The sequence below is a fragment of the Suillus paluster genome, assembly GCF_016628075.1.
Source record: "Suillus paluster strain FC165 chromosome Unknown EDB91scaffold_212, whole genome shotgun sequence".
NCBI lineage: Eukaryota > Fungi > Basidiomycota > Agaricomycetes > Boletales > Suillaceae > Suillus > Suillus paluster.
Genome location: NW_024537772.1, coordinates 19,839 through 45,841, shown reverse-complemented (window position 1 = coordinate 45,841; position 26,003 = coordinate 19,839). Strand labels below are relative to the sequence as shown.

The following is a 26,003-nucleotide window of genomic DNA, read 5'->3' as shown; positions in this document are numbered from 1 at the left end:
CTTTTGCTTCTTCAAGGTTGTGCCTGTTGGGTGATAATCAACATGAACTTCATCATTGAGCAAATAATTGGACACACCGGCGGTGGGGTGGAATTCTCAGATGATGATTCACGGTCACCAGGCAGTGCCGGTGGTTGACTGGAACTGGAGTCCCTTCTCCTCTTCTCAATGGCCAGAGTACGGCCTCGTCCCTGAACGTCTTCCACATTCTGGCGGCGGCACCACTTCCTTACCCTTACCCTTGTCTACTTACCCTTTGCCAGCTTCTTCTTCAACGCCGGCTTGGGCTTTGGCCTTGATGGGCCCGGTGCTGGCGTTGACTTTGTGACCCCAGCGGTGGATGTTGATGGCACTGGCCTGGATACAAAGAGGGTGCGGGCCTTGTCTTTCAATGGATGCTGCTGGCCCGGGGATCATCGGCGGTGATGTTCTTCCACATCAGCGCACTAACAAAACATTGCTGAGTGCGGTCCAGGTGTTCTAGCATCTCCATGGCTGCTGAGAGCAGGACCGGGGGGACCACAGTGGCCGAAATGCCATGGGTTTCAAAAACATGGGACTACTAGAAATCAGTATATCAACCTGGTGCTAATAGGGAAATACCCCCCAGATTATCCCCCACCTGCATAGCCAACCGAAGGTGTTCGCCGGTGACATAGTGTCCTGCAACGTCACCACACCTGCCAGTATTTGAATGACCTGAAGGCGCGCAGCATCGAGAAAGCCTCTGTTGGATGTCTCAGCAGAGAGGGCATGATGAGGAGGAGGGAACTATTAAACTTGAGAAACGAGGGGCGATGGGTGATTGAAAGGACTGGTAATATGCACGTAGGAAGCAATGAAATTTTAAAATGAAGCGTGTCTCGCACGGCCAGGCACTCCTGCAGCAATGTCCTCAATTGACAAGGAACCTGGGTTTTGAAACTATGTTGGTCCAACTTCTGGGCACGACATGCCTTGTTTGGTTTTGCTGAAATTTAAAGTTCCGCGAACTTCCAGTCCACAAAAATCAAGATATTTAACATGGCCGAATCCATCTGTTCGGTTGTCACTTTCATTTTTCATCCTTAAACTTATTGAGAACGCCATGTCGCCACCAGTGCAACGCCAAGTCCGATTCGATATTCCAATGGATACCAATGAGGAATCTCAATACAATGGTGAATCTAGATCACCGACATCCAATGCCGCTGTGGGTAACACAGGTAAGTCTTGTTGCAGTCAGCCCATCTCATCTTACCAGACTTCAGCATTCTATTTTGGCTTGGTGCGCCACTGCCACCGCCACTGCCACCACCGCCGCCGAGGTTTAACTTCGGCATGGACATCCCCATGTTGGCGGTGGAATCCGCATCTCCCACAATACAGCAGCCATTGAATGTGGGATTTCAACTTCCCATCCAAGCAAAAACTCCACCGCCGTCCTCCACTCACCAGCCATTCAATTTGGGGTTTCAGCTCCCACCTCCCTCCACCCCGGCCCAAGCGGCACTACCTGCCGGCCCAGTCCAACAGCCGTTTAATTTGGGCTTTCAGCTCACCGCTTCCTCCACCCCGCCCCAAGCAGAACTACCTGCCGGCCCAGTCAACAAGCCGTTGAATTTGGGCTTTCAGCTCACCCCTTCCCCCACCTCGCTCCAAGCAGAACTACCTGCCAGCCCAGTCAACAAGCTGTTTAATTTGGGCTTTCAACTCACCCCCTTCCCCCACCCCTGCCCCAAGCAGAACTACCTGCTGGCCCAGTCCAACAGCCATTTAACCTTGGCTTCCAACTCCCCATCCCCATCAACCACACACCGGCGGCAGCAAACACTGCTCCGGCATTTAACTTGGGGTTCGATCTCCCCATCCCGGCGACCCAGACACCAGAGGAAGAATCTGCTGCCATGGTGCCGGCAGTACAAACCGCAGTCCGGCATGTGGGCTATGCCACCAACAACAGACATGAGTTCGCTTCACATATATTAATCAATTCTGACCCTCCAGCAGCGTTCCAGTTCAACTGTGAGCCTCTCTCACCCATAGGAGATTGGAATCCGGTGCTGATCCGAGCACCATCGCCAATTTACGCCGATGGCCCATCTGCTACCATGCAGCCGGCACCTGTTTGCACCGCCTGTGAGGCCAACATTAGCATCTTTAGTTGGCAATGCTGAGCAAGCGGCGATCGACATTGTCAGACACCTCCAAGGAGAGGAATGTAAGCCACATCTCTGCATAGTTTGTATAAAGAGTTTAACTCATCTTAACCAGTTGATCAAGTGGCGGCGATGATGGTTGGCGGGTCCTTAGGTGTTGGCGAGAGCATCCGGGACCCTAAGCCCGATGAGGTCTTGGACAGCAACCGGATTCTGATGTCGGCGTTCTGCAAAAACCGAGACAGGCTGACCAGGATCTTCAAAGACATGATTAGCTTGCATCATATGGCACAGGTCCAGGATTGGGTCGCCCCAATGGTGACTGCCCTATTGGCTGAGGTGGAGAGAGCAGAGGAATTGATTTCCGACTCTGATGAGTAGACAGATACCATCTCAATTTGTTAAATGTATCCTGTACTATATCACCGGTTCACCAGTGACTCAATTTAAATGTACTATATTACCATACCCACATGGATCAGTGAAATGATCGGCGGCAGCACCTAAAATCCCATTTTAAACAAGCAGGTATAACATGCCACATGGCATCAATCCAGCAGCAACATCTCTGGATTTGATACCTGGTGGTGCTCACAATGGGAGATAGTATAAGATGCCAGAGGTACTGGTATTGACAGGCATCTAGTGCAATTATGGAGCTGGCATAGGATGGTATTTCGATTGTAGCTCATATACATGATCATTATGATAGGCGGCAATGATCACTTCCTACTCCGTTTGGCCTTTGGAGCTTCAGCAACCACTGCCTTGCTCCTGGTTCTCCTAGCCGGCGTGTCACTGATAGGAGCGGTGGTACGGCGTTTTGATGCCTTGGTTGGTGGCTCATTCTCAGCGGTGGCACGGCGTTTTGATGCCTTGGCCGGCGGCTCATTCTCCACATTGGAACAAAGACCTTGCCTTGTGGTGTGTGGACCTGATTTTGCCGGTTCATGCGCTGTGTTGAGTGGAACTTTGATATTGCTGGTCACCTTTGACCTGACTGGAGGTGTTGCCTTGGCATATCTGCTAGTGGAATCATTGATTTGAGGCGCAAGGTTATCAGATGCCAAGTCATCGCTGGGGCCGTCACTGGATACTGGCAGCAGGCCTCTCTGAGTTACCTTTGGAAGGAATGATTCATCCCTGTCATTGGCAGACATTGAAGCCTCCTGATCTTCATCGGCAGATGACTGATGCTCCTCTTCCACTTCTTCCTCATCACTGCTTTGCTCATGGTGTGTTGAGGCACGTTTGTGCTTACCGGTGCTCTGGCCATGCCGAGTAGCTCGCCGCACTGCCTTGTGGAAAGATTTTGCACATGTCTCCATCTCGCCGTCAGTGTCTTTCCAAGCTTTGAAACAGAAGGTTGGGCGAAGCTTCTTTTCCTGTCGGTGATGCCAGAAATACAACAGAGCGGTGGCATCTGCTTTGTCCATCTTTGAAGGTTCCACCAACTGCACGTCGGCGGGCCAGTAGGTGTTGTCAAAGAAATCTGATTGGCTCTTCACCAAGTCACCCCATGGCACCGCTGCTGCTGCTTTGTCTTTTCCCATGCACATCCCTGTTGAAATCAATACGCGGCGGCATACTGAAGGAGACTTAAACTGACTGTAGTGCCTAGTGAGGAACGACCGAATGATATGCTGTTGATCGCTGCGTTTCCAGCCTGTGGTGTCAGGGAGCATTGGCCACCCATCATCGTCCTCCTCCAGTTCGAGGAGTTTTCGCGGCACACGTTTCTTGGTTGTCACCACCTGGGGGACATCTTCATCCTGGACGTCTGGATATTTGTTAATTAGAACACCGCTTCATTCTCTTGAATTGGCATCTCACCGAATTGCTCACCGGCATATTGCCGCCAGTCTGGCATGAAGTTCCCTTCCCAGTCCCTTGTCTTCAAAAAGCTTTCGCCGCCGCCAAACTGCTCATTGAAGTCAGTGTCTTTAACAAGTTTAGATCTGGCTGACCGGTGGTAGAGTTCAAACAACACTCACACTCCTAACATTAGTTTGCCTTCCCGGTTCTGCCATGCTGACATCACGAAGATCCTCATTCCAGCCTGCTTGAACATCTCCGTCGCAAAATGCTCGATCATGTCAGGCGCCTTTGGTTTCGGCAACATTGGCTTGAATGTCGGGCGGCGCAGCTTCATTGTTCCACTTCTCTGCCATCACTTTCGCCTCTTCCTTCTCCTCTGCTGACAGACCGGCGAGCACAGTCTTTGTGGCCTCCGGCCACTTGGTGATCATCCCCTCACTCCCAGGAGTTTCTCCAGTCTCCTCTCATATCTGGGCTTTGTTCTGCTCAATCAACATCCTGGTGAGCCGTCCATTTCTTGCCATACTTGATGAGAGGCTTTGGAGCCTTCCGGCGACACTGGTTGTAGAGCCATTCCTTGTAGGTCTGTTGTCCGAAATAAATAGCTAGAGCATGTATATATGTACACTGGCACATACCTTTTTCCGGCTTTTGAGCATGGCTTTGTCACTGAGTGGGAGCTTGGAGGCAAGCTTCCCTGTGGATGGCATTCAATACATTCTGTCTCTGTTTACCTTTCACAGTCCTCCAGTCCTCGAGGTGGGTCTTGAGGACCGCAATTTCCACCTTGATCAAGGGAAGCTTTGTCTGCTGGGGGACAATGACAGGGGATTCACTCCGAGCCATTTTGTGAGATGGTTGATGGTCTGAATGGTGGGATATTGAAAATTGTAGGTTCCCATGACCCTTACTCGGATCCCTCGGTTCCTATGACATTTCATCTTATGTACATATAGCTACATGATAACTGTCAACACAATGCATCAGCCTGCTATTCACATACCATTGGCTTTAGCACATGAGGGGCTCTAAAGTGCAGGAGTGGACTCCTACCAGCAATATTCATCTGGTGGAATGGAAGAAAAACAGTTCGGACCAGGAAAGCAACAGGGAAATGGGTAGAGAGACCCAAGATTCGAAAAATTCAATCAGTTCCGGCCACCCCTACCAAGTCATCATCGAAGCAGTGGCCATCCGAGGATATGCTATTTCTCGGTGGAGATGATTGGGTCGGCGACCTCAACCAGCAGGATTTCATACCCCTGCCACTACCAACATCCATGGTAAGCCCTGCCCGGCAGCCATAGGATCTCGTTCTGTCCCTCACTCAGCTTGTTTCAAGAGTCAGAATGACTATCTTCGGCAATGGGTCCCAAGGACCAATAGATATCTCAGCATACTCCTTGAGCGAGAAGCTCCTGCTGACCGGTCTTGCATCATTTGTGGGTCCGATGGTGTCTACAAATGTCACAACTGCTTCGGTGAGCCTCTATTTTGCACAAATTGTTGCAGGACAGGAGCACCAGAGGCTGCCCTTCCATCGGATCAGTCAATGGACCGGTGGTTTCTTCAAGGACTGTTGCCTGGTGAAGACTGGTCTAGTGATTTCACTCAGGGCACGGCGGAAATCCTTGCCCATGCCAAGACTATGGGGTCGATGATGCTGATGAAGGATTTTTTGCTGCCGCCGACACCGACACCGACACCGACACCGAGCATGCGACGACACCAACCGCCAATGCGTCAAAGAACAATCACGATCTGCCTACTGGAGTGCCATTCATAAAGAATGACAAGACCATGACGACAATAGTGGACAAGTCTGGAGTACACACTCACATCATCAAGTATTGCATGTGTGCCGATGCTCCAAGCGCCGACCTACAGCTGTTTCGATTAGGCTTGTTTCCTGCATCCTTTACCCAACCAAAGACCGCTTTCACTTTTGATGTATTGGACGACTTCTTACTGGATAATTTGGAGTGCGGCACGTCGGCGATGAATTATTACAGTAAGTTGAGGAGGATGACAACCAATGTTTTTCCGCATTTGGTGCCGGTGAGAGCATTCATCCATCAGCAGCCTTGTAAAGTTAACAATTCGGCAGGACCTGCTACCGGGAGCTCATGAGGGTGGCCAGGCAGTGGCGGCAACTGAAGCTGTTGAAATGGAATGGCTTCGGCCACGAGGAAAAAGACGTTGAACCCGGCGATCTCGCTCTCTTCTGCCCTGGCATGTCCCCAGCCGGGAATTAATGTGACATTGCCGACTGAAGAACGTGCGGCGGAGATCAACAGAGAATCAGATCTGGAGACGCCGAGTTGGCTCTATTCAAGATCGCTGGTCATGGATGGCAACTTCAAAGCAGAGCATATGCATGCGGCGAATCCCATTGATGAAGTCCCCCTCATGGATGGACGCGGTTTCATGGTCGGCGATGGCAAATACAAGGCGCATCTGGCACTGGCAAAGGACGCCGTTCAACGGTCCGAGTGCAACAATCACTGCGCAGTGAATCAAGCCAATGCATCCCGTCACAGACTGGAGGCAACTGGCATTGGCGGATGTGCCTGTGCAAGGCATGGCTGCTTCGTCCCGCATGCAATGGTGGATTTTCAGAAGGGAGAAAGGTACGCAATTAGTGTATCTATGGCTTGAGAGCCTCACTGACGCTCACCAGGCAGATGAACATGGACTATGCTTTGTGTGAGGCATTGAAACACAATGCCAGGCGGCATCCGGCGCGCACTGACATTTTATGATGTTAATTGCCAGTACAATAAGTATCTAAAGGATCGGGTAGCTGACAGCCCCTATTTGCAAATTCAAGAGCAGATGGAGATAATCCCGGGGATAGGTCTATGGCATGTTCATGGCCACCAAGACAGCTGCTATGTTCGCTATGCTTCTAACTTTATCGCCGGCGCCACCAGAATTGACGGCGAGATCATGGAGACCCTTTGGGCGCCGTTGAACATAATCTCTCCTTCGGCACGGGGGATGGGGACCCCTCACCGCAAGGAGTGCCTGGATTACCAAATGAATGATTGCAATTTCATGAAAATGATCAGGATGAGTGGGTGCTCCGTTGGTCCTCAATCAATTTGCTCACCGGATCATGCAGGCAAGGCCCTTTGCCGGAAATTCAGGCAAGCTGTGAAAGGGCTCGCCAACAGTAGGGAAGCCTTTGAAAAGCTGGATCAGAGTGCCGATGAAAACAATGTCAGGGACTGGGGGGAACAGGAGAGGCTGGCACAGGAACAGGCGTAGCACTGATCCAAAGGCAATGGACATTTATGAAGTCCAACTGCAGAAAGGTATGAGCCGATGATATCGCCAAAATCAAGGCTGATGGCAAGATAGCTCCGACCAGGAAAGAACAGGAATTGAGGTTGCTGGAGGAAAATGGCCAGCAACCTGCTCCTGCCCGCCGGAGGGGAGCGGCAACATGGCTGGCAGAAGGGCTTTCCATCGAGGAGGCACAGGTGACTCTCCACATGGACGTTAGGAGGCTAGGGCGGCGTCCGACAGAGAACCAATGACTGGAGATCGGGCGGCGTTGTGAGAGACTGCAAGGAGACATTGACCATTGGTCGGTGACATTCATCGGCGACGGGTTTGGTGATGCCGACCTCCACATGATGGAGCACGAGCTGCTGATCCTTCAAGAAGACTCAGATGATGAAACAGCTGATTAATTCAGACTGTTTGAGCCAGAAAAGGTTGTAATACCATTGCCATCCAATTTGGGCCAGGGGAGATGTGCCGAGCTCGGCACCGCGGATATGATCCATCAAGAACATGTCCTCCGCGAAGGACAGGCCAATGACGCCTTGCACAACATCAGAGTGCACTTGGCAGACAAGGCGGTCATCTTCCGAAAGACAGTCAGAACAGCAAAGTCGCAAGCAAAGTCCACCAGAGCTTGGGCCCAGATCCATGCAGTGGACCAGGTGGTAAGCATCAACACAAGCGTCTATTCCAAGTGCCGGTCTCAACTCGGCAAACTCGGCGCCGCCGACATTTTGCTGAACAGATACCAGCCATTGCTTAAAAAACATCTCCAGGTTAGCACCGCTGTCACCGATCCCAATGCCAGAGGCCAGAGAAACTCCATGTTGGCTTGGTTCTGGTCTATGGATGTGGAGGGAGACTCTGATAGCAGTGATTGGTTGAATGAATGTGAGGTCTTCACATGTCCTTCGCAGGGCGCTGCTGATCCTGCCGACAATCTTCAGTTTACTGGGTGCATTGGCTCCATGCCAAGGCTCTAAGAGACAGGTGGGAGGAGGAAATGCTACTTGTGCAGCATGAAATGAATTGGACATGCAACTTCTTCTTGCACAAAGCTGAGCAATGGATCCTTCTGGCTACCATCTCAAAAGCCGCCGACAAGGTGGGACACCTTGCCTATGCGGCACGGCAGTGCAAAATGTATCAGCGCCTGTATGAGGATTCCCAGGATGCATTTGAAGTTGCAAAGGCAGCCTGGAACCCAATGCATATTATGCCGGCGGTCTTATAGTAGACTTCAGATTGATACCGCTGACATCCATGTAGCAATAAATGATCAAATTCAAGTGGTTGCCGCTGGCATCAATCAATGGTTGAACACTGACTTTCTATAGTGTAGTCTAATGATCCTAGGGCTAATCTTGTATGTAAAGTTATTGTAGGTAATTTAATCTTGTTCCACTTTCAAATATTTCACTAGGAGTTCAGTGGCGGCGATGGCATCGCGTACATCTTCACCCAATGTGGTCTCCATTCTCATCAAGGAGGCAGCTACAAGCCTTGCCTCCACTACCTTGTTCTCCAACATCGTGATGATGTGCGCCCTTCCTTGTGTGACCCCAGCTTGAATGGTGGCCAATTGCTGTGCCACCGGCGTTGATCTTGCCTGCACCAATGTTGCCGGGGTTATCAACATGCGGCCTTCTGGCTAGATTGCACTGTAAGGCAGCGGCATAGTTGAAATGAGGATTACTTACCAATTGCTCAAAGTGGTCTGCGACCATCTGCACGACTTGCTTCCAACCAGGGTACCGGGACGTGAAAGTCCTGTAGTCTACCGCATCGAAAGCGGTGTTCCACCAGTCCATGGGATATGTGTTGACAACCCGACCTGTGACCCAGGCGCTGGAGGGCTCCACTGGCAACTTCATAAAGTTGTCATAGAGCTCTCGGTAGGTCAGGAGCTCCATTGAGCTCATGCCAAGGATCCCGATGAACCATCGGAGGTTGCGGGACAAGGGAGGGCAGATGCTCAACCCTTCGCAATAAGCGACCCAAGGCAAGAAAAAAACCTGACCGGTGATTGATAAACTTAGATGGATAAAACAAGAATTTGAAGACTTACCTCGCCCTCCCACATGAGGTACTTGCTAATAATTAGGACCGTCGCCGATGACGGCGTGGTGTTCTCCAGGGATCGGCGTATAGCCAGCAAGCGGGACCCGGCGAATTCAAATATGTTTGCCATGTCGGCGAGATCGAAAGTGGGATGCTCGCCGGTGCTACTGTCGCCGGTCGAAGAGTCACCAGTTGGACTTAAGCACTCGGTGGCACCGGTGATGTTGGACATGATTGGATATTTGGAATATGATGATTGGTGAACGGGAATTTATATTGTTTGCTGTAATCGGAACATACCGAAGTGAATTGCGGATCATGCCGAAATTGTGATTTGCAGATTTCCATTGTGCATTAGCCCGATATGGAAATTTATTGCATGTGTGACATAATCAGCCGCCACATTAGTTCACGTTGGACTTGTATTTCTTCATCATCGCAGTTCATCGCCACCCCTCATCTTAACACCATTACCACCATTATCACCATGACCGCCGTAGTTAACTGGGCCACTAACAAAGCCAATGCTGGTTTCCTCAATGCAGCCAACAAGGTTGAACATCTTCTGGGGCAGGCTCTCCAATTGAAGCCTGCCGATCCCAAACACATCGCAATTGCGATGGAGATGGCCGCATCTCTTGTAAGTCTTGTTACTTTTAAGTTTCAAATTCTCTAATCTTCGTAGAGTTTTACCTTCAGCAGCTACGCCTATTCGGCAACCTCTGTGCCACCCATGGTGCTCTCTGCCACCGCAGAGATTCATGAGCACCTGGACGACTCCTCCTGCAATGTTGTCAGTGCCCCGGTCTGGTCCAACATTTGCCCAGACGATCCGCGGAGCCAGCATAGCCCGCTTTACCCCCTCACTCTTGCCTATGGCAAACCCCCACCACCCACCAATCCTCCTGTTGCCGGTCCATCTGGATCCAACACCACAGTCACCCAGGATGCCAATGTCCTTGCGGGCAAGGGCAAAGGCAAGGCAAGGGGAGATCCTGAGGCCAAACCAACAGAACAGCGCGGCCGCGGTATGGAACGCAAGCGACTCCGGTGCATGAGCGCCCCCCGCAGTCAGAGTCGCGCGCCGAAGGCAAAACGGCCGCGTGCCACCTCCAAGGCCATGATCACCAGCGAGGACGAACGGGAGTTGGACATGTCCGACATTCCCCAACAGCAACCGGCGCCGGAGGCCAGGAAGCAGGTAAGTATTCCTTGTTGACTTTGTATATGTGATTTAACCTCCCCAGCAGGCATCCTTGCCCACCAGACTTCCTCCCGCCCTCAAGAAGACCCGGTCACAAAGCAAGTCGTTCACCGTCACCAGCGACGATGAGGAGGATGCCGAGCCGACGCCCAAACCTCCACTGAAGAAGAAGAAGACGTATGTGGAGATTGACGATGAGATGATGGCGAACATTGGCCCGGCGCCGAAGATGGGCACACCATATGTTCAGGTTCCAGTAAGTGTTTCCTCCCATCTGGCATTCACCTTCTAATGATATGAAATGTAGCCCGCACCATCGGCTATCGCCAGCAATGACGCCGCCGATCCCAACACATGGTCGCCAGGTTGCGGCCCCTGCGTCCACCGAGGGCTTATATGCCTCCAAGGCTACAACAACTCCGGTGCGGCGCTGACCGTATGTGAAGCCTGCCACCGCCTCAAGCATAAGTGCGGTGGTAATGGTTCCGCCGTTCCTACCACCAAAGCAAAGAAACCGGCGGCGACCACAACTCGGCGGGGGCGTTCAAAATCTCGCTGCCGAGCATCACCGGTGCATGTCTCTCCAGAGACAGGTGAGTACTCAGTTTTATTTTTATTTTTATCTAAAACTAGATGATTCAGCCACTCCAGCAGCAGCATCTACATCTGGTGCACCTGCACCGGTTGTTGCTACCACCGCCACTCCCACTCCCACTTCCACTCCCATTCCCATTCCTACTCCCACTCCCACCACCACTCCCATCACCGCTCCTGCCACCGCTGCCGCCCCCACCGCCGCCTCCACTCCTGATGGGCCAGCAGATGCATCTGTTGTTGCCCTGAAGGAGCAAATCGAGGCGTTACAATCCACTGTTGCCTCATTGGAGGCAAAGGCCAGCATCGGGGAGAAGCGTCTCCTGGAAGCCAATCAGAGATTGGCCAACCAGGAGGCAACTTCAAAACTCCTCACCGAGCAATTCGAAGAACTTCACCGGCAGTTGCTCCCTCCCCCAGTCCCTGCATCTCCTGTCACGGCGTGCCTGCCAGTTATTATCAGCAACCTCAGCAGCAACAACAAGAATATTGGCGCGGCAGAAGATGGAACTGAGCCCGCGTCTGGAGCTATTGCCGAGGCTGAAGAAGTAGCTGAGTCCGCGTCTGGTGTTGTTGCCAGGCCTTAGCAGCAACAACATGGATGTTGCAGAGGCTCCAGCCGAGTCTGCCCCCACATCTGGTATCAATGCCGGCCTCAGCGGCAACACCAATGATGTTGCAGAGGCTGAGTCTGCATCTATTGCATCTTCCGCTCAGGAGTGAAATGTGTATTGGACATACTTTGTATTACTTTACTTTGAATTAGACTCTGTACTATAGATACATGGCTTCAATAAGCCTGTTACATATGACCCTTATGATAATGACCCTTTATGACAATGACTTTTCTTTTTCCCCCTACATGTGTATGCCGGTCAGAAATCCGGTCCTCAATGAATACTTTTGCCTGATTGCATTTGCCGCCGCTGGCATTGAATGATAATATGGACAGCTTTACCGGTGAAGGGCCCTCGCACCGGTAACCAGCTCACTAGTGGAATAGATATAGGTACCGGCAAGAGCGAGATACTTCTGCCAGGGAGATGTATGTACTGCCGGTGCTTGTTCTAACTGCAGTATTGCCCGCGGTGTCGCCGGTGACAGTGGTGTTGCCGGCAACCGAACATTGCGCCAGTGAGATACTGGTGGAATGGGAATGGAGGTGTTGGCGAGACATGACGCATCTGGTTATGTATCAACTCGTTGCATCAGCAACTTCAACATTGGCAACATCTAGACCCAGAATGCCTGAAGTGTCGCCGAGATGCAAAGCAGCATTTGGCATGGCTGAATGTATACTTGCCTGATGGGCCTAATGTTATGGCGCCGCCATTCATTCCTCAATTGTCGGTGGTCAATCCCCATATGCATTCCATCACTGGTAACACCCGCCGATGTTACTGGACCCTCACCAACAATCATTCCCAATATATATTTGCCGATCCACCAGCCGATGCAGGTAGATCATCGCCGGCAATCATTCCCAATATTTATTTGTGTATCCTACTTCCCAGCACACACTCACCGATGTTATTGGACCATTGCCGTATATCATACATTCCCTGATACGTCTCCTAGGATCCCCTCACCGGAGCTAATGGGCCGCATTCCAAATGCCCATTTATTGCCGACCCCATTTCCCGGCGTACTGCCGCCGATACATATCGATCCAGCCGATGCAAACAGACCATCGCCGGCAATCATTCCCGATATCTATACCAGCATCTTAATTCCTGGAATACAATCGCCGATGGTAATGGACCATTTGCCGGACCTCATACCTGACATCCATTCCCCGATACTACTTTCCAGGATCCCCTCGCCGAAGCTAATGGGCCGCATTCCAAATGCCCATTTTTTTCGCCGACCCCATTTCCCGGCAGTGCTGCCACCGATACTTATGGACCATGGGCCCACCCGACAGTCGTGAGGACTCAATTATGTAGGCCCACCCCTCAATACACATACATTAATTCTGATACCCATGGGCCCACTCCAAAGCATCGAGCACATTCTACTATGGGCCCAGCCCTAACAGTCGGCGGTACTTATGGACTGTGGGCCCACCCGAGGGTGATGAGGACTCAATATTGTAGGCCCACCCCTCAATACACATCTATTAATTCTGACACCCATGGGCCCACTCCAAAGCATTGAGCCCATTCTACTGTGGGCCCACCCCTAACGGTCAGTAACAATGCAACCACGGGCCCACCCATCAACATCAGACGACAATCTAATGTGGGCCCATGGTGGGCTGGCCGAGTCTATAGGGTCAAGTCACTGAAGGGGCTCATATCCCTACCATCCGACCCTATCTGGAGCTCCGCTTCTCCACTCTGTTGGTCCGACCAATCCTACTCCTACTCCCTCCACCATCTCCGCTTTTCCAACCCACTCGGTTCCTTCAGTTCCTCTCGTGTTGCTCCATCCGACGATTGGTCCGCCTCACTGGTCCACTCCTAGACTAGGAACCACTCAACTGGTTCTATCTCCTTTTATTATCATAGTTCATCTTTTCGGATCACCGGTAATCTCCATACCCAAGTGATTATTGATCTGTCGCGTACACACTATTCTCTGAGTCCCTTTCTCGTATGTCTCAGTCATCTTTCTAATAATTCTGTACACTCAGCACATAGCCTTTTGCTATGCTATGCTACCTGCTTAGAGTATATAAACATATGTACAATTGTCGGTAGATCTTCAGTCTGAATATTACCTTTTCTAAGCCCTAATCTCTTGTCCTTATTCTTGGGAAAACCCCTTGACAACTCCTGTTTGCCAGCCTAGGGGATTGACTCCCTAGGTCGGCCGCCCTCTCCGCTCATCCAACTTCCCGCGCCTCCGCCGCCTTTCCCATGCATCGGACTTACAGCTAAAAACTCCCATACCTCTGTTCTCTGTGTTTTCATTCTGCTTCAGACTACGTCTGAGCAGTCTCCTCCGCTCCGCTCCTACTGTTAGCTCTGACTGCAGTAGCCCTCCGACTCCCTCCTGTTGGGTGGACCAACCTCCACCCAATGTTCCCGCACTTGTCTAGTAGTCCGTCAGCCCTCCTTCAGAGGACCTCCGCTCCAATGTACTGTTGGTGCTCATAAAACTTGAGTTGGACTACAATCCAAAATTAGGGGCATGTACTCGGGTAAGGGGCACAGCGTACGAGCTGAAGCCAAGCCCCTCAGACTCAGCCTTACCCCTGAGCATGGTCTTAACACAAGCCCTTCAAATGCCTCATGCTCCCCACCTGCATGACTGAGATCAAAAGCCTCTTCACCTGGAGGCGCTGTATGTGCGAAACATCTCCACTTCCATTCCAAAATCTGCCATCATATTCTTAACAATGCTTTGGTCCTCTGCTGACATCTCTAGTGCAAAATTAGCATTATAATAACAAAGAACATGCATATACCTTATATAGCAGCCTGATGGCTTGAATCTGCCTGTGCCATACACTGGCATTGTTTGCTGGCCATCAGGACTTTGGAACAGCAATGGCGCCCTCTGAAGTCATGGAATATGACAGATTTGGAGAGCCCTTTGACCCTCCCAACACCTGAGCTGCAAGGCATTGGCTGGGTTGGGACGATGGGCATGACAAGATAGAGGATGAGGATACAAGGCAAGGCAAGGTGAGTGCACAAGGCAAGGGAGGCAGCAAGAAGGAAGCAGAAAGAGGGAGGTAGCAAGAGGGAAGATGAGGAGGAGGGGAATGGCGGGGATGATGAGCATGAGGAGGAGGAGGTATAGGAAGCATGGGAAGTCCCTTGGTTTGAATTGGATTAAAATGAACAGATAACCCAATTCCCGCCAGGCAGGATGCTTGCCGAACAGGCCCATGCACCCGTCTCCACCATAGTGAGGTAGATACAGTATTTCTTGAAGGTATTTCAGAGAGCTGGGGCACTATTTAACAAATCCAAGCCTAATTAAAGTTGGTGAGACACGTCACTACCAAGTATATTTAGGCTTATTAATAGGGCAACCCAGGTGATGATGTGATGTGTGATGTGTCACAATAGTCGGTAATGTTTCTTTTTTGAGCAAGAATTTCAGCACATTATTTCAGAGTATCTTTTCAGCACAAAATTCAGAGTATAGAGCTGGGGGACTCGGTCACTTTTTATTGAAGTCGCAGAATACAAAGGATTACAGTCGGGGGCTTGAAGAGATGGAAGAGAGACTAGCTAGTGGATAGAAAAGTTCAGGGAGAGATGACGGGAGATGGAGGCTCAATAAAGATGCTAAAGGGCTAATTCTTTTTTTTTTCTCAAGCAAGCAAGTGAGTCGTCCAAGACTGCGAGATACAAATACAGGTGCGAGAACTGTGACAAAGGAGAATGAGACAAGGACTGATGACATCTAGACGATGTCACCTTTTTTATGGTGCATGAGCTGTGCTGTGCATAAGTGCATGCAATAAGAACGGGTGTTGTCGAATATACTTGTTAAATTCGTCTGAAGACCATTGTCCTGCAGCACAAATGAGATCAGGAGCCATTCCTGCAGCAGCAAGAGCCATGGCACCACCTGCTCTCAAGGAATGACCTGAAAAATCCGCTCCACAAAACCAGTGAAGACATCGAAGGAACCAAGCGCAGGTGGGCACAGTCCCCATGCTTGTTACCCAAAGAGCAGGATGGTGTGGGAATGAATAATCGCACACTGCAAGATAGCGCTGCATGTGTTTCAATGAATCAATCAGTGATTGTGGTTCCACGCAGATAAGGATGTTGAATCTGGTTCCGAGACTGTCATTCGTTTGGTAGGGAAGGAGATAAGATATCAACGTGGTTGTGGAATGCAGCATGTGGCGGAGTGAAACTTACCTGTAAGTTTGTAGTTTAGCAGAGTCTGGCCAAACAAGTTCACCAAGACACTGCAGGCTTTTAAAGCCAGTGATGAGCATTGCGAGGAAAAGTGAATCATCATAGGATGGCTGAGGTCCAAGGGTGTGTACTATTCGAGTGAGGTCATCAAGACTAATAGGTAGCTTTCAACGAACAGGTTTCAATAGCTGACATTTGCAACCCTGCAACATACAAGTGACGAGAGGTGAACAGCATGCTGCTCGTACCTCAGGGAACATGAATTCAAGTCTGTTGGCAATCCCAGAAAGATAGTTGTCAACAGAGCAGGGTTCAATGTGATGTGAAAGCCAAACAATATAGTATGACAATGTGTCTTGAGTGGGATTGATGATGCAATGGTGAAGTTGGCAAAATTTAATATGGAATTAAGGTGGGAGTCATAAGCAGAGGACGTTAATGATTCAATAGCTAATCCGAGAGCAATCAAGTGCTCATGAAAGAGACACTTGTCTGTCCAGGCCTCCCTGATGGGCTGCTGGACATTGATGACATTGGGATCATTTTTCTGCTACCCCCAGCACATCTCGAGGGGGTTTAAAGTCATAAATCCACGCATTAGGTGCACATTCATTTTCACACCCGCTCATTTTGGAAATGTGACAGTGCATCAGCCACAATGTTCTCACTACCACTGATGTGTTCAACATGTAGGTCAACACAATGCTTTATGAGTACGTCAACCGTGGACATGAGGATGGTGTTATAGGGAGGATGAGCACGTAGTGTGTTGAACGTTGCAACAACATTAGTGTTGTCTGTGTAAATAAGCATCCTCAGGGGAACCTTGGGCATGTGCTGTATGGCATGAATTGCTGAACAGACCACCAAGGCTTCGGTAAAAAAGATGGTGTCATTTGGGCCATCTTTGGGGAGAGCACATTGGCATGTGAAGTCCTCATCAGGAAACCAGAGACCTAGTCCAACACCTGATGCATCAGTGTAGGCAACAACATCATCATGGGATTGTGGACTGAAGTCCAGAGATTTGTAGAAGAGTAGCCCAGGCGAGTGATCCACATGGTCCGGCATCCACCAAAGTTCATGAATGATGGCATTATTACCATGAAGATGCGCAAGCAGCTGTGTCTTCCCACAGATTTTCTCATATACAGCTGACAGCCCAGGCTTGAGCAAGGGGAACACATTAAAACTCCACTCACACCAGCCAGCAAGCTGCTGAAATTCATGGAGAGACCATTGATAGCCCTTCCCAGCAAAATTCCACAAATGCATCACAAGTTCCTTCCTCTTGTGATCAGGGAGGGTTGCTGACATAGCATTAGGGTCAACGTCAAAACCTATGATGGTGAGTGGTGAGCTGAACAGTTGCTTCAGTCGCTTGTGCGGCAAACCAATTTCGTCCCACAATTGAAGCAAACTTGTTTGCTTCGATGGGAAAGAGCATTGATATGGGGGGTAGTAGAGCTGCTGTGAAGCAAGCTCAAAGGAGAATGAATCGTCCATGTACATTTTTAGTGCCTCAATAAGGATCCGATGTATCGTGATCCAGGCCACCAGTGACATAAATGAGATCCAGACCTTTGGGGAGCTGCGCCCACCAAAATTATTATTACAATCAACATGTTGCTGCCCATTGACAGTCAATACTTGCTTAGCCTGCCAGAGAGGGTGCATTGGTAGCCTCTGGAAGGCTTGTGAGACGTCAGATTTGAACATGGTGAGCTCTGCATCAGGATGTTGCTCCTGAAAACGAAGGAGTGAGGCACCAAGGGAGTGAAGTCCATCAAGCTTCAAATCCTTGATGGCATCAGAATCAATCAATGAATTAAGCGAAAAGTCACCCACTGTGTGATCTCCAACAAGTTGCAACTTGTCTGAGTTGGGTTTAGGCACAGTGTGCATCAGCACACTATACATTCCAGGCAGTAGCTCCGTGCCAAAATTTTGAGAGACACACCCCAAGCATATCTCTTCTTCAAGCTGAGATTCAATGAAAGCCAACTGCTCATCCGTTTTGTGGCAGGTGTGCATTGAGTTGTCATTGATTGAAAGGTAGGTGTCATGAGGAACATCCACCCAAGGCCAAAAGCCTTCACATAAAGCCCAACACACTGAAATAATGAACGGCTGGTCAGGATGCTCAGCTAGCAGCGCTTGGAAATGGTCAACATTGATAGGGCAAATGATCTTGAACAAGCCTGGTCTGCTGGTGACAGTGTGAGCTGTGTCACTGTCTGTGAGAGCTTCTGGCATGTCAGGGACAGGATCTGAATATTCTGAGGAGCAAGCAGTGGGACTGAAGCTAGCATCCAATGGTGACCAAATCAGACCGCGGTGATGTTGAGGATGCTTCAATGGTCCCTCAAGTTGATTTGGACTTTGAGTCCTTGAGATGTGTCATTTTAATGTGGTGGCATCCACAGACACAACCATTGTGCTCGAATGAGCAGATGTGTGTGTATTGGCAAGAGGCTGCACTGCGGGTACACTTGCCAGAATTCCACTTGCAACATGGGTCATGTTGTTATGGTTTTCTGTGACACCTTTCATTTTCCTCTTCACCCTTTCACATCTTCACCTCTTCACATTGACACCATGTCACAGTGTCACCATTTCCTGATATCACCCTATCTAGGGTTACTCTCCAACTTCACCTTATTACAGGTGCACACCCCTATTCATAGATCTGAGATCAATCTCAATCTATCCTCGGCAAGTCCTTGGATATTACTTACATGCTGATACCTAGTGTATTCTCATAGACCCTCAAACATGCATACACCATGTGTATTCCCATGGACACTTATCTATACTTATATGGACACTTATCTATACTTATATGGACATATTACTTACTTACCCTAGACCCTGGACCCTGACTTACTATCATATATAAGCAGGTCATAGTCTCGATGATTCCACATCTTGACCTACGCTGGAATTACCCAGATACATCCTCAGACTACTAGTTAGACACTAGTGAATCCACCTTGATTCCTTTGACTTCTCTAGAGTGCCACCTCTAGTAGATTGATTGACTTGAAACCTCTTCTGATTACCATCAGTGTAACACATGTTTGTTGGAAGCATTGGTGCTGGACGAGCTTCCAGAGCTGGGCTTTGGATCTGTGGGATCATTTCACTGTCTCCCATCCGTGTTGAAATGCAAGAAAATACGGTCTTCGAACTTGCAGAAGTCAGTGAGCTCAAGTCTCTGTGAAGATCCGACTCTGTTCCTAACGGCTTTATCGAAGCAAATAACTCTTCTGTGGGCTGATGCATTAGCTTGCGAGAAGTACTTGGAGATAAAGGCAAAGTATCCATTGAGCTCAGCCTCTCAGTGAGGGAAGGCAAACTTGACAGCATCAGCTGCTTTTTTCCATGCTGCATACCAGTCGGAGTCAGTGGTGATCTTCTTGGATGTCGCCTCTGAAACTCCATACTTGATTTCCATTCCTCCAAGGATTTCGGTTTGCTTGTCAACCGTGCAAGAAGAGGTAATGATGATGTGGATGACATTGAGGTTGATACACTCGCCTGCAACAATTTCCGTCCATCCACTCTTGTGGAATTCAGGTCCAAACTTGTGATACATGAGGTATCACTGTACCTCCTTTGGGTCTTGTGACCAATTTCTGAGGATCTCATTGGTTCGTTCAAGGTTAGGTGAGAGTGGTTGGTAATTCCTGCACTTAACTGTGGTGTCAATAGATGAGAAATCAAGCTTGGATCGTTTGTGAGCAGGTTCTCCTGGCTCAACAGATCCTGCTCTACTCCTATCCTCTGGGAAAGGGGCTTCTTTGTCAACATGCGCTGGTTCATCCAAGTGTGTTGTTTGTCCCCTCATTGGACTATCAGTGGCTCATGCAAGTTCTGACTCAACTTTGTCGAGCATGGCAAGGTAGGGTGCAGTGACAGTTGAAACCCATCCTGGTGTATCAAATAATTCTACCAAGATGGCTTCGACAAGTGAGACAATTGCCTCAAGTTTGGTGAGACACAAGCATTTGTAGTCATCAACTATGGCAAGGCAGGCTGTCACCAAACATTGTTGGGATAAATCCAATCCATTAGAGTTGGTCTGGGATGAATTCCCCGCCATTCCTGGTCCTGTAAGCGATCTTGAAGGCTGTGTTTGGGACAATGAGGAGGCATTGTTTGCTTCAGCAGACATGTATGATATGAAGAATGATCAATTGAAGATTTAAAGTTATAGCTTAAAATGCAGATCAGTGCACCAGCAGATGGTGCTTTGTGAGCGCAAGTGAGCAACAATGGAAGAATCCAGACTTGTCAGTTGTCAGCTATTAAAACCATCAATAGAGGGGCCTTGCATGTGTTTTAAGCCGCTGAGGCTGAGTCACGAAGTAGTATTTGACCGGCATCACAAATTGATTCAACTTGGTTAAACAAGTTAAACCACAATTAAAAAAAAGGAACTTTCAGCACCTCCATTTCAGCACCTCATACTGTGAATGTCAGGGCATTACAATCTGATTTTGCATACTGAATTTCATTGGATTCACTACCTACAGTGCGCATATTTGTCAATCTAAAGGTATGTGCAAACCTGGCACCTGCATGTACTATCTGGTACCTATTTTACTGATTCTATGTCATGGTATGTGATTATATGATAGTGTTACTTTTGTTGATGTATTAAAGAAGGCTCATGCTTATCTTTGTCTTACTATTGGTTACGGTCTATTCATGATGAGCCTCCATTTCGTGAGTCACACTTTTGGGCATGAAAATGTGATGGCTTGTCACATGGTGTAACGGTATGTCACGAAATTCACCGCGAAAAAGCGTGACTCACGAAATGACGGTCCATCATGAATAGATTGTAAGGGATAGTACTGCTGGTCCATGTCCCCTTCTTTAATTCACCTTCGCTTACTTCCAACCGTATATCAACAATAGAGTGTATTTGCAACGACAAGTTTACATGCAAGTGTGGAGCCTGTAACCTGCAAACAACGTCAGGATGTGAAATTTTTACTTGCATATGCCGTATGTTGACTGTATACATTGATACTAGGTAAACATGCGACGAAACCTTGAATTAGTACATCGAATCTGTACTGACTTATAATATTTGGAAGATGCAGTTGTACGGATCCCCAGTGGGTTGCTATCATCGAGTTGCGGTCTTGTTGACCAATGCTATGAACTGAGGTTTCACAATATCTTGACGGACCATGGTGAACCACCAGAACCCAAAGAATACTTTAACAACTAGGTATTTAGCTGTAGATACAGGATTGTGTATTAGCTATATTGGCAAACTATGCGAAAGCCGCGTTCAACTTCAATCTGTACTGCAGACATCCTCGAGTTAAAGTTATGCTCTTCTGGGTGCGAACACCAGCTCCAGAATATATGATGTTGAAAAGCTATCTGGGATTTGCAGAGCTTGCACTAAATCACAAAGCTTGAAAAAGGTGAAACTACAATGACATCATTTATATAATGTATTTCAAGACTAGAACGCAGACACTCTCTGTCTCGAAGATTCTGAAGCCACTCAATGATGATATGGTGGCCACCTTGTTCAGGCCTTTCTCGCTATGTATTTCACAGAACATGTGGTAACAGCAACATGATGTATGTAACCTGCCGAGATAAGCGTCTTGTTTGGCCAAGAGATTTTGATTTTGGGCGCTGCAAATACGCTCTAATATCTACCGTGAACTTCTTCTTCTTCCGCAACTTTCCAGCTGCACCACTGAGTTCTTCACTCGCATCCTCAAGCAACTGGAACAGATTGCGAGCCGAGTCGAGTTTACATGGGGGATTTGCCTTTGCATTAGTCGAAAACTTGTAGGCAATACTGAGATTCTCTAGGGAGGTCTCCATAGCATTCGCAATCTTGCGACGGAAGACGTCCCAGGATATATCGGACCTCACAGTCAAAGTGTCAAGGACACCATTGACTGGCAAGTGAACTCCGCCAGCGAACTGAGCCCAAGAATTGAGCAACCCTATTGCTGCTGGTACATATTCGCCGACTCACCCTCTCCTTTCCGACATTCCTTCCAGTAACTTCTCATTCCTGGCCCCTGCTGGCTCGTCCCAGCATGTCGACGATTCAGACAGTTCTGCGGTTCGCTCGATCCGTGGCTTATACTTCCGTCGAGGTCGTACGTGGCATGTTGAACGTATTGGGTATTCCTACAGTTCCTCTGGTGAGGGCAAGCCTCCAAGTACTTCTTGTCGGTGCCCTAAATGCGTCCTTCACGGCATCAGAATGGCCATCATCTTTGCAGCGAATTTCACCAGGTGATCCAAATACTGGTGTCACCGAGACAATGCTGACCATGGCCAGATACGGCAACCCCAACGCAGAATATCCCTATGTCTGGTACGATATCCCTTGTGCAGGGACGCTCAAGATCCTAGACTAGCAGTACTTCAACGCACAAGGACTCTACGTCTTTGACTGCATCATCATCTTGTTCGACAATCGCTTCACGATGACGGACATCGGCATCCTCACCAACTGCAAGCGTTTCAAGATCCCCACGTATATCGTCCGCTCTAAGGCGGACCAGCACATTCGTAACGTCATGAAGGATATGGGGTACGACAGCTGTGATGATGAGAACGAGGATCAAAAGGTGGTTATCTTCAATGCACCCTACCTTTTTGAAGTGGAGACGCGCGTGTTGGACAATGTTACCTATGTTATCCTCGACAGCCCCGTTTTCCACGCACAGACCAAGTTGGACCTGTACCCAGCTCGCTTGGACGATCTCAGTTCCGCCATTTTCTACTCTACTTGGAACCAGGCTATCGCAACTGCCATTCGCCGATTCCCTGTCATCGATATATACCACATCAATGACTACCGCAGTGGGCATCAGGCAACTGTAGGACGCCAGAGACGAGATCGGTGTGTCCTTGCATCTTTTGGCGAGGCTTTGTCGCTGATTTCTCTTGCTTTGCAGGGACTCGTGAAGACATGATTTTGGCTTGGGGACTTCACCTAATAGGAGCGGGACAATTTCAGCTCTTGCCCACCAAACGAACGCCATCACACACTCAGAGGTACTTGGTTTTACCTGTCTTCCTTGCTTTATCCTCGTGTTCGTTTGACAGCGCGCCTCATGATCACTCAAATAGCCCCTCTGCTTCTGCTTTTCTCTCTCCTTCGCTGTCCCCACTTGTGCGGCGCCATACAGCCCACCCACCTCCCATTCTCCTATTTTCACTAAGTGCTTTTCTGGTATCGCATCTCCTTCAGGCCCAAAGGTCTCTACCTGATTCTGACCAGATAGCGCTCCGAAGGGCTCTGTCTCTCATCCCGACCGTCCGCATCTTCTCTTCTAGACACATACTCTTTCCGGATTCCCTAGTTCTGGCTAATATTTGTCCTCTTCCCCGTCCCCGGCCTTAACGATCGTACAAAGGGCCGCCTCCTGCTGGTCATCCCCCACGAGCAAGAGTTTTACTTGAACGGCGACTCCATGACGTGATACTCAATGGTGACTACGATTGCGAGAGTCGTCCTTTTCGTGTCTCCTCTTCACACTTCAGCGCCAGTCTAATGAGTCGAGCATCTGTCCCAGCAGTGCTCAGGTAGCGAGGTAGGCGTCGATCTCAACAGCCCGCCATATGCTATCTATAACGGTGACACTCATTTGTTACATACCATGGGCTCGTTCTGACTCAGAATTCTCAGTGGGCGTATCCTTCAACCGCTAGTGAAAGCTCGGTACGTCGCTCATGCTTGTTTATGAAACTCATTTCTATTGAAACGCTGACTCTGATGCATCATTCGTCCAGGGCCGACGCCGTAGAAAAATCCGTCAGGTTTTGGGGAAGGTCTCGTTCCTATATCCTGCTGATCGGCTATCCGTGCAGATCAAGTGGATCGCGATGAAGCGATAGAAGGGGCGCGCTGATCCCTTATTGGAAGCTAAGAATAAGTATGAAATCGATGAATTGTCGGTCCGCTTTTTAGTGGATTTTCATCTTCCAGACTTACCGTAGAGCGCAGACTGATCATAGATACAACGCTCAGATTCATTCTATTATTCTTGCGCTCAGCCTTCATGTTGTAGTGCTCATCAAGGATCATCAGCCAGTGTGCTGCCATCTGAAGTATCTGGCCTCTGCTGCGCCTCTTCCGCATACGCTACCGCCAAAGGCCAAACGAGTTATACGTTTGATTTTTTAGAGCAGCAGGATATGTTTTTCTTACCTGATCAGTGAATTTCAGTGTCTCTGCAGCTGATTTGTACGACCTACCACGGGGAGCCTCTAACTACTTTGTAAGATCAGAACCCGAGTTGCTTTGAACCATACTCGGTCGGGATGCTCGGACAGTACCACCAGCTAGTGTACATGCGAGACGGTTATATGGCTGGTCTACTACATGCACTCGTCATCTCAGGTAAACATAAGTCTTGCAACATCCTTACATTTAAAGCCAAGACTGGTGAAACACTGCAAGGCTCGTACCAGGCTGGCGCTCCATTGCATGTCAGGCACCATATCATAACTGACCAGACTTAGTTGATCATGTAAGCTTTTGTTTTGTTGATGGTAAAAATCGACTCGATCTGCCGTCGTCATGTCTGTTTTACCGAAAAGTCTGGCGGGTTTCACTCTCATTCCAATTGCATACCCAAGTTCAACCCATTTCATCTATGCACGGGCTCACATCACCTCTAAATCCAAAATATCGAAACCCGGCAATATTTTCCCTGAAGGACGGACGTTATTCCTAGTGAACGTGCCTCCAGATGCGACAGAGCACGAGCTCGCACTGCTGTTCAAGCACTGCGGGACAGTAGAACGTGTCGCATTCGAATTCAGCTCTACCGATGCCCTGGAAGAGCACGCGTCTGATTCTGACGAGGAGATGGCCGAGGAAACTGAGGCGCGACCGCGAAAGAAACGAAAACTCCAGACCTCCGAGCCAACGCCCCCGGAAGTAGTACCCCTCCCCAACCTACCCCTTCGCACACTGCACAACACTGGGTCTCGTGCTCATCTCATTTTTATCGATTCTTCATCCCTTATGAAAGCGCTTTCGCCGCCTGCGTCATCCAGGCCGTGGCCATCATCGGTGGAGCCCCGCGGTCTCTCTCATTATATAGCAAAATATGATGCTGAGCGACCTTCGCTAGACGCTATCAAAGCCCACGCAGACAGCTTTATGGAACGCTTCGAATTTCACCTCGCGAAGAATAAACAAGAGACCAAGTACCGGAAAGGGGAAGCGATTGTGGATGAGGACGGGTTCACACTTGTCACTAGAGGAGGTGCATATGGACAAACGCTTGGCGGAGGTGTGGGCGTTGCGAGCAAGAAGTTCATGCTCGCTGGGAAGAGTGGAAGTAGACGAAAGACGGACAAAAAGAAGGAGAAGGACGCGTTTTATGGCTTCCAGAAGGCTGAAAAACAACGGAAAGGTGAGTGTGAAATCCTTTGTGACGAGGATATTGGTTCATGTCGCTGTAGCTATGCTCGATTTGAGGAGAAACTTCGAGGCAGACCGGGCGCGCGTAGAAAAACTGAAGGAATCGCGGCGGTTCAAGCCTTATTAAAACATTGTCTTCGCCATACCTTCGGTGAAGTGGTCTAGTATATTGCGAATGTAATCTAATGCAAGGCCGCCGAATGGTTACTACGTTTCGGGGGTGTGTACCGTCAGACGGTGCATGCTTTCAGATACTGAAGATGTTCCGAAGACTTTTTTCGACAGGCCGCCGACGCTTCCGCAATTAACTCCGAGTGATTCCTCGTTTCTGGATCACAATCGCAGGAGGCGGCGAGATATTCAATTATACCAAATCCATATAGATACGGCGGCGGATCGTTGTGCCTGATTTGACTGCGAGTTCCCAGGTCTAGCAACGATCATTTAAACGTTTATACGTTGATGGGATTGTGTGTGTATGTATTAACAATCTGGCAACCAGTGTTCTTATGCTCAGTGAGACGCTGCCTATTACCTTGGGACGTTGGGGTGCTGCGAGTACTGGTGACTCAAAAGGGCAGTCGGGTGCCGGGACCGCGGAGTAAATTTAGTTGTTGCATGCTTGCATGTCATAC

The 26,003-nt window shown here is 49.3% G+C and overlaps 11 protein-coding genes across 11 annotated transcripts; 6 read left to right on the top strand and 5 right to left on the bottom strand.

Annotated features, from left to right (window-relative positions):
- Window positions 1–1,087: 1,087 nt before the first annotated feature.
- On the top strand, window positions 1,088–2,519 carry EDB91DRAFT_1256726 (uncharacterized protein; the record flags this gene model as incomplete). The annotated part of the gene is made up of 5 exons (XM_041324214.1): window positions 1,088–1,205; window positions 1,244–1,948; window positions 1,990–2,118; window positions 2,144–2,200; window positions 2,254–2,519. The coding sequence occupies 5 exons, from the start codon at window positions 1,088–1,090 to the stop codon at window positions 2,517–2,519; spliced, it is 1,275 nt and encodes a 424-aa protein (XP_041169141.1).
- A 341-nt stretch (window positions 2,520–2,860) lies between these two features.
- EDB91DRAFT_1088609 (uncharacterized protein) lies at window positions 2,861–4,290 on the bottom strand (the record flags this gene model as incomplete). The annotated part of the gene is made up of 4 exons (XM_041316480.1): window positions 2,861–3,699; window positions 3,748–3,918; window positions 3,984–4,096; window positions 4,133–4,290. 4 exons carry the CDS (start codon window positions 4,288–4,290, stop codon window positions 2,861–2,863), a joined length of 1,281 nt encoding a protein of 426 aa, XP_041169140.1.
- Window positions 4,291–5,158: 868 nt separating this feature from the next.
- EDB91DRAFT_1240354 (uncharacterized protein) lies at window positions 5,159–7,226 on the top strand (the record flags this gene model as incomplete). The annotated part of the gene is given in 11 exon segments (XM_041322004.1): window positions 5,159–5,239; window positions 5,299–5,437; window positions 5,469–5,552; window positions 5,572–5,783; window positions 5,805–5,947; window positions 5,969–6,014; window positions 6,080–6,154; window positions 6,201–6,234; window positions 6,262–6,597; window positions 6,688–7,032; window positions 7,081–7,226. 11 exon segments carry the CDS (start codon window positions 5,159–5,161, stop codon window positions 7,224–7,226), a joined length of 1,641 nt encoding a protein of 546 aa, XP_041169139.1.
- Window positions 7,227–7,915: 689 nt separating this feature from the next.
- Window positions 7,916–8,427, top strand: EDB91DRAFT_1030709 (uncharacterized protein; the record flags this gene model as incomplete). Its single annotated transcript, XM_041312708.1, has 2 exons — window positions 7,916–8,138; window positions 8,195–8,427. Coding segments are annotated over 2 exons (456 nt in total), but the record flags the coding sequence as incomplete, so codon positions are not given.
- A 210-nt stretch (window positions 8,428–8,637) lies between these two features.
- On the bottom strand, window positions 8,638–9,540 carry EDB91DRAFT_1256723 (uncharacterized protein; the record flags this gene model as incomplete). Its single annotated transcript, XM_041324213.1, has 3 exons — window positions 8,638–8,898; window positions 8,948–9,262; window positions 9,316–9,540. 3 exons carry the CDS (start codon window positions 9,538–9,540, stop codon window positions 8,638–8,640), a joined length of 801 nt encoding a protein of 266 aa, XP_041169137.1.
- A 255-nt stretch (window positions 9,541–9,795) lies between these two features.
- On the top strand, window positions 9,796–11,829 carry EDB91DRAFT_1088606 (uncharacterized protein; the record flags this gene model as incomplete). Its single annotated transcript, XM_041316479.1, has 6 exons — window positions 9,796–9,948; window positions 9,994–10,509; window positions 10,559–10,768; window positions 10,820–11,105; window positions 11,155–11,662; window positions 11,697–11,829. The coding sequence occupies 6 exons, from the start codon at window positions 9,796–9,798 to the stop codon at window positions 11,827–11,829; spliced, it is 1,806 nt and encodes a 601-aa protein (XP_041169136.1).
- Window positions 11,830–15,487: 3,658 nt separating this feature from the next.
- EDB91DRAFT_1064599 (uncharacterized protein) lies at window positions 15,488–16,102 on the bottom strand (the record flags this gene model as incomplete). Its single annotated transcript, XM_041314720.1, has 2 exons — window positions 15,488–15,725; window positions 15,936–16,102. Coding segments are annotated over 2 exons (405 nt in total), but the record flags the coding sequence as incomplete, so codon positions are not given.
- A 448-nt stretch (window positions 16,103–16,550) lies between these two features.
- On the bottom strand, window positions 16,551–17,447 carry EDB91DRAFT_1064596 (uncharacterized protein; the record flags this gene model as incomplete). The annotated part of the gene is made up of 1 exon (XM_041314719.1): window positions 16,551–17,447. One exon carries the CDS (start codon window positions 17,445–17,447, stop codon window positions 16,551–16,553), a length of 897 nt encoding a protein of 298 aa, XP_041169134.1.
- A 549-nt stretch (window positions 17,448–17,996) lies between these two features.
- EDB91DRAFT_1003730 (uncharacterized protein) lies at window positions 17,997–18,272 on the bottom strand (the record flags this gene model as incomplete). Its single annotated transcript, XM_041312271.1, has 1 exon — window positions 17,997–18,272. A coding segment is annotated over one exon (276 nt), but the record flags the coding sequence as incomplete, so codon positions are not given.
- Window positions 18,273–21,908: 3,636 nt separating this feature from the next.
- EDB91DRAFT_311917 (uncharacterized protein) lies at window positions 21,909–22,556 on the top strand. Its single transcript, XM_041326817.1, has one exon. The coding sequence runs from the start codon at window positions 22,019–22,021 to the stop codon at window positions 22,343–22,345; it is 327 nt and encodes a 108-aa protein (XP_041169132.1). The 5' UTR covers window positions 21,909–22,018; the 3' UTR covers window positions 22,346–22,556.
- Window positions 22,557–24,339: 1,783 nt separating this feature from the next.
- EDB91DRAFT_311868 (ribosomal RNA-processing protein 7-domain-containing protein) lies at window positions 24,340–25,795 on the top strand. The gene is made up of 3 exons (XM_041326816.1): window positions 24,340–25,360; window positions 25,410–25,588; window positions 25,640–25,795. The coding sequence occupies exons 1-2, from the start codon at window positions 24,517–24,519 to the stop codon at window positions 25,493–25,495; spliced, it is 930 nt and encodes a 309-aa protein (XP_041169131.1). The 5' UTR covers window positions 24,340–24,516; the 3' UTR covers window positions 25,496–25,588; window positions 25,640–25,795.
- Window positions 25,796–26,003: the final 208 nt, after the last annotated feature.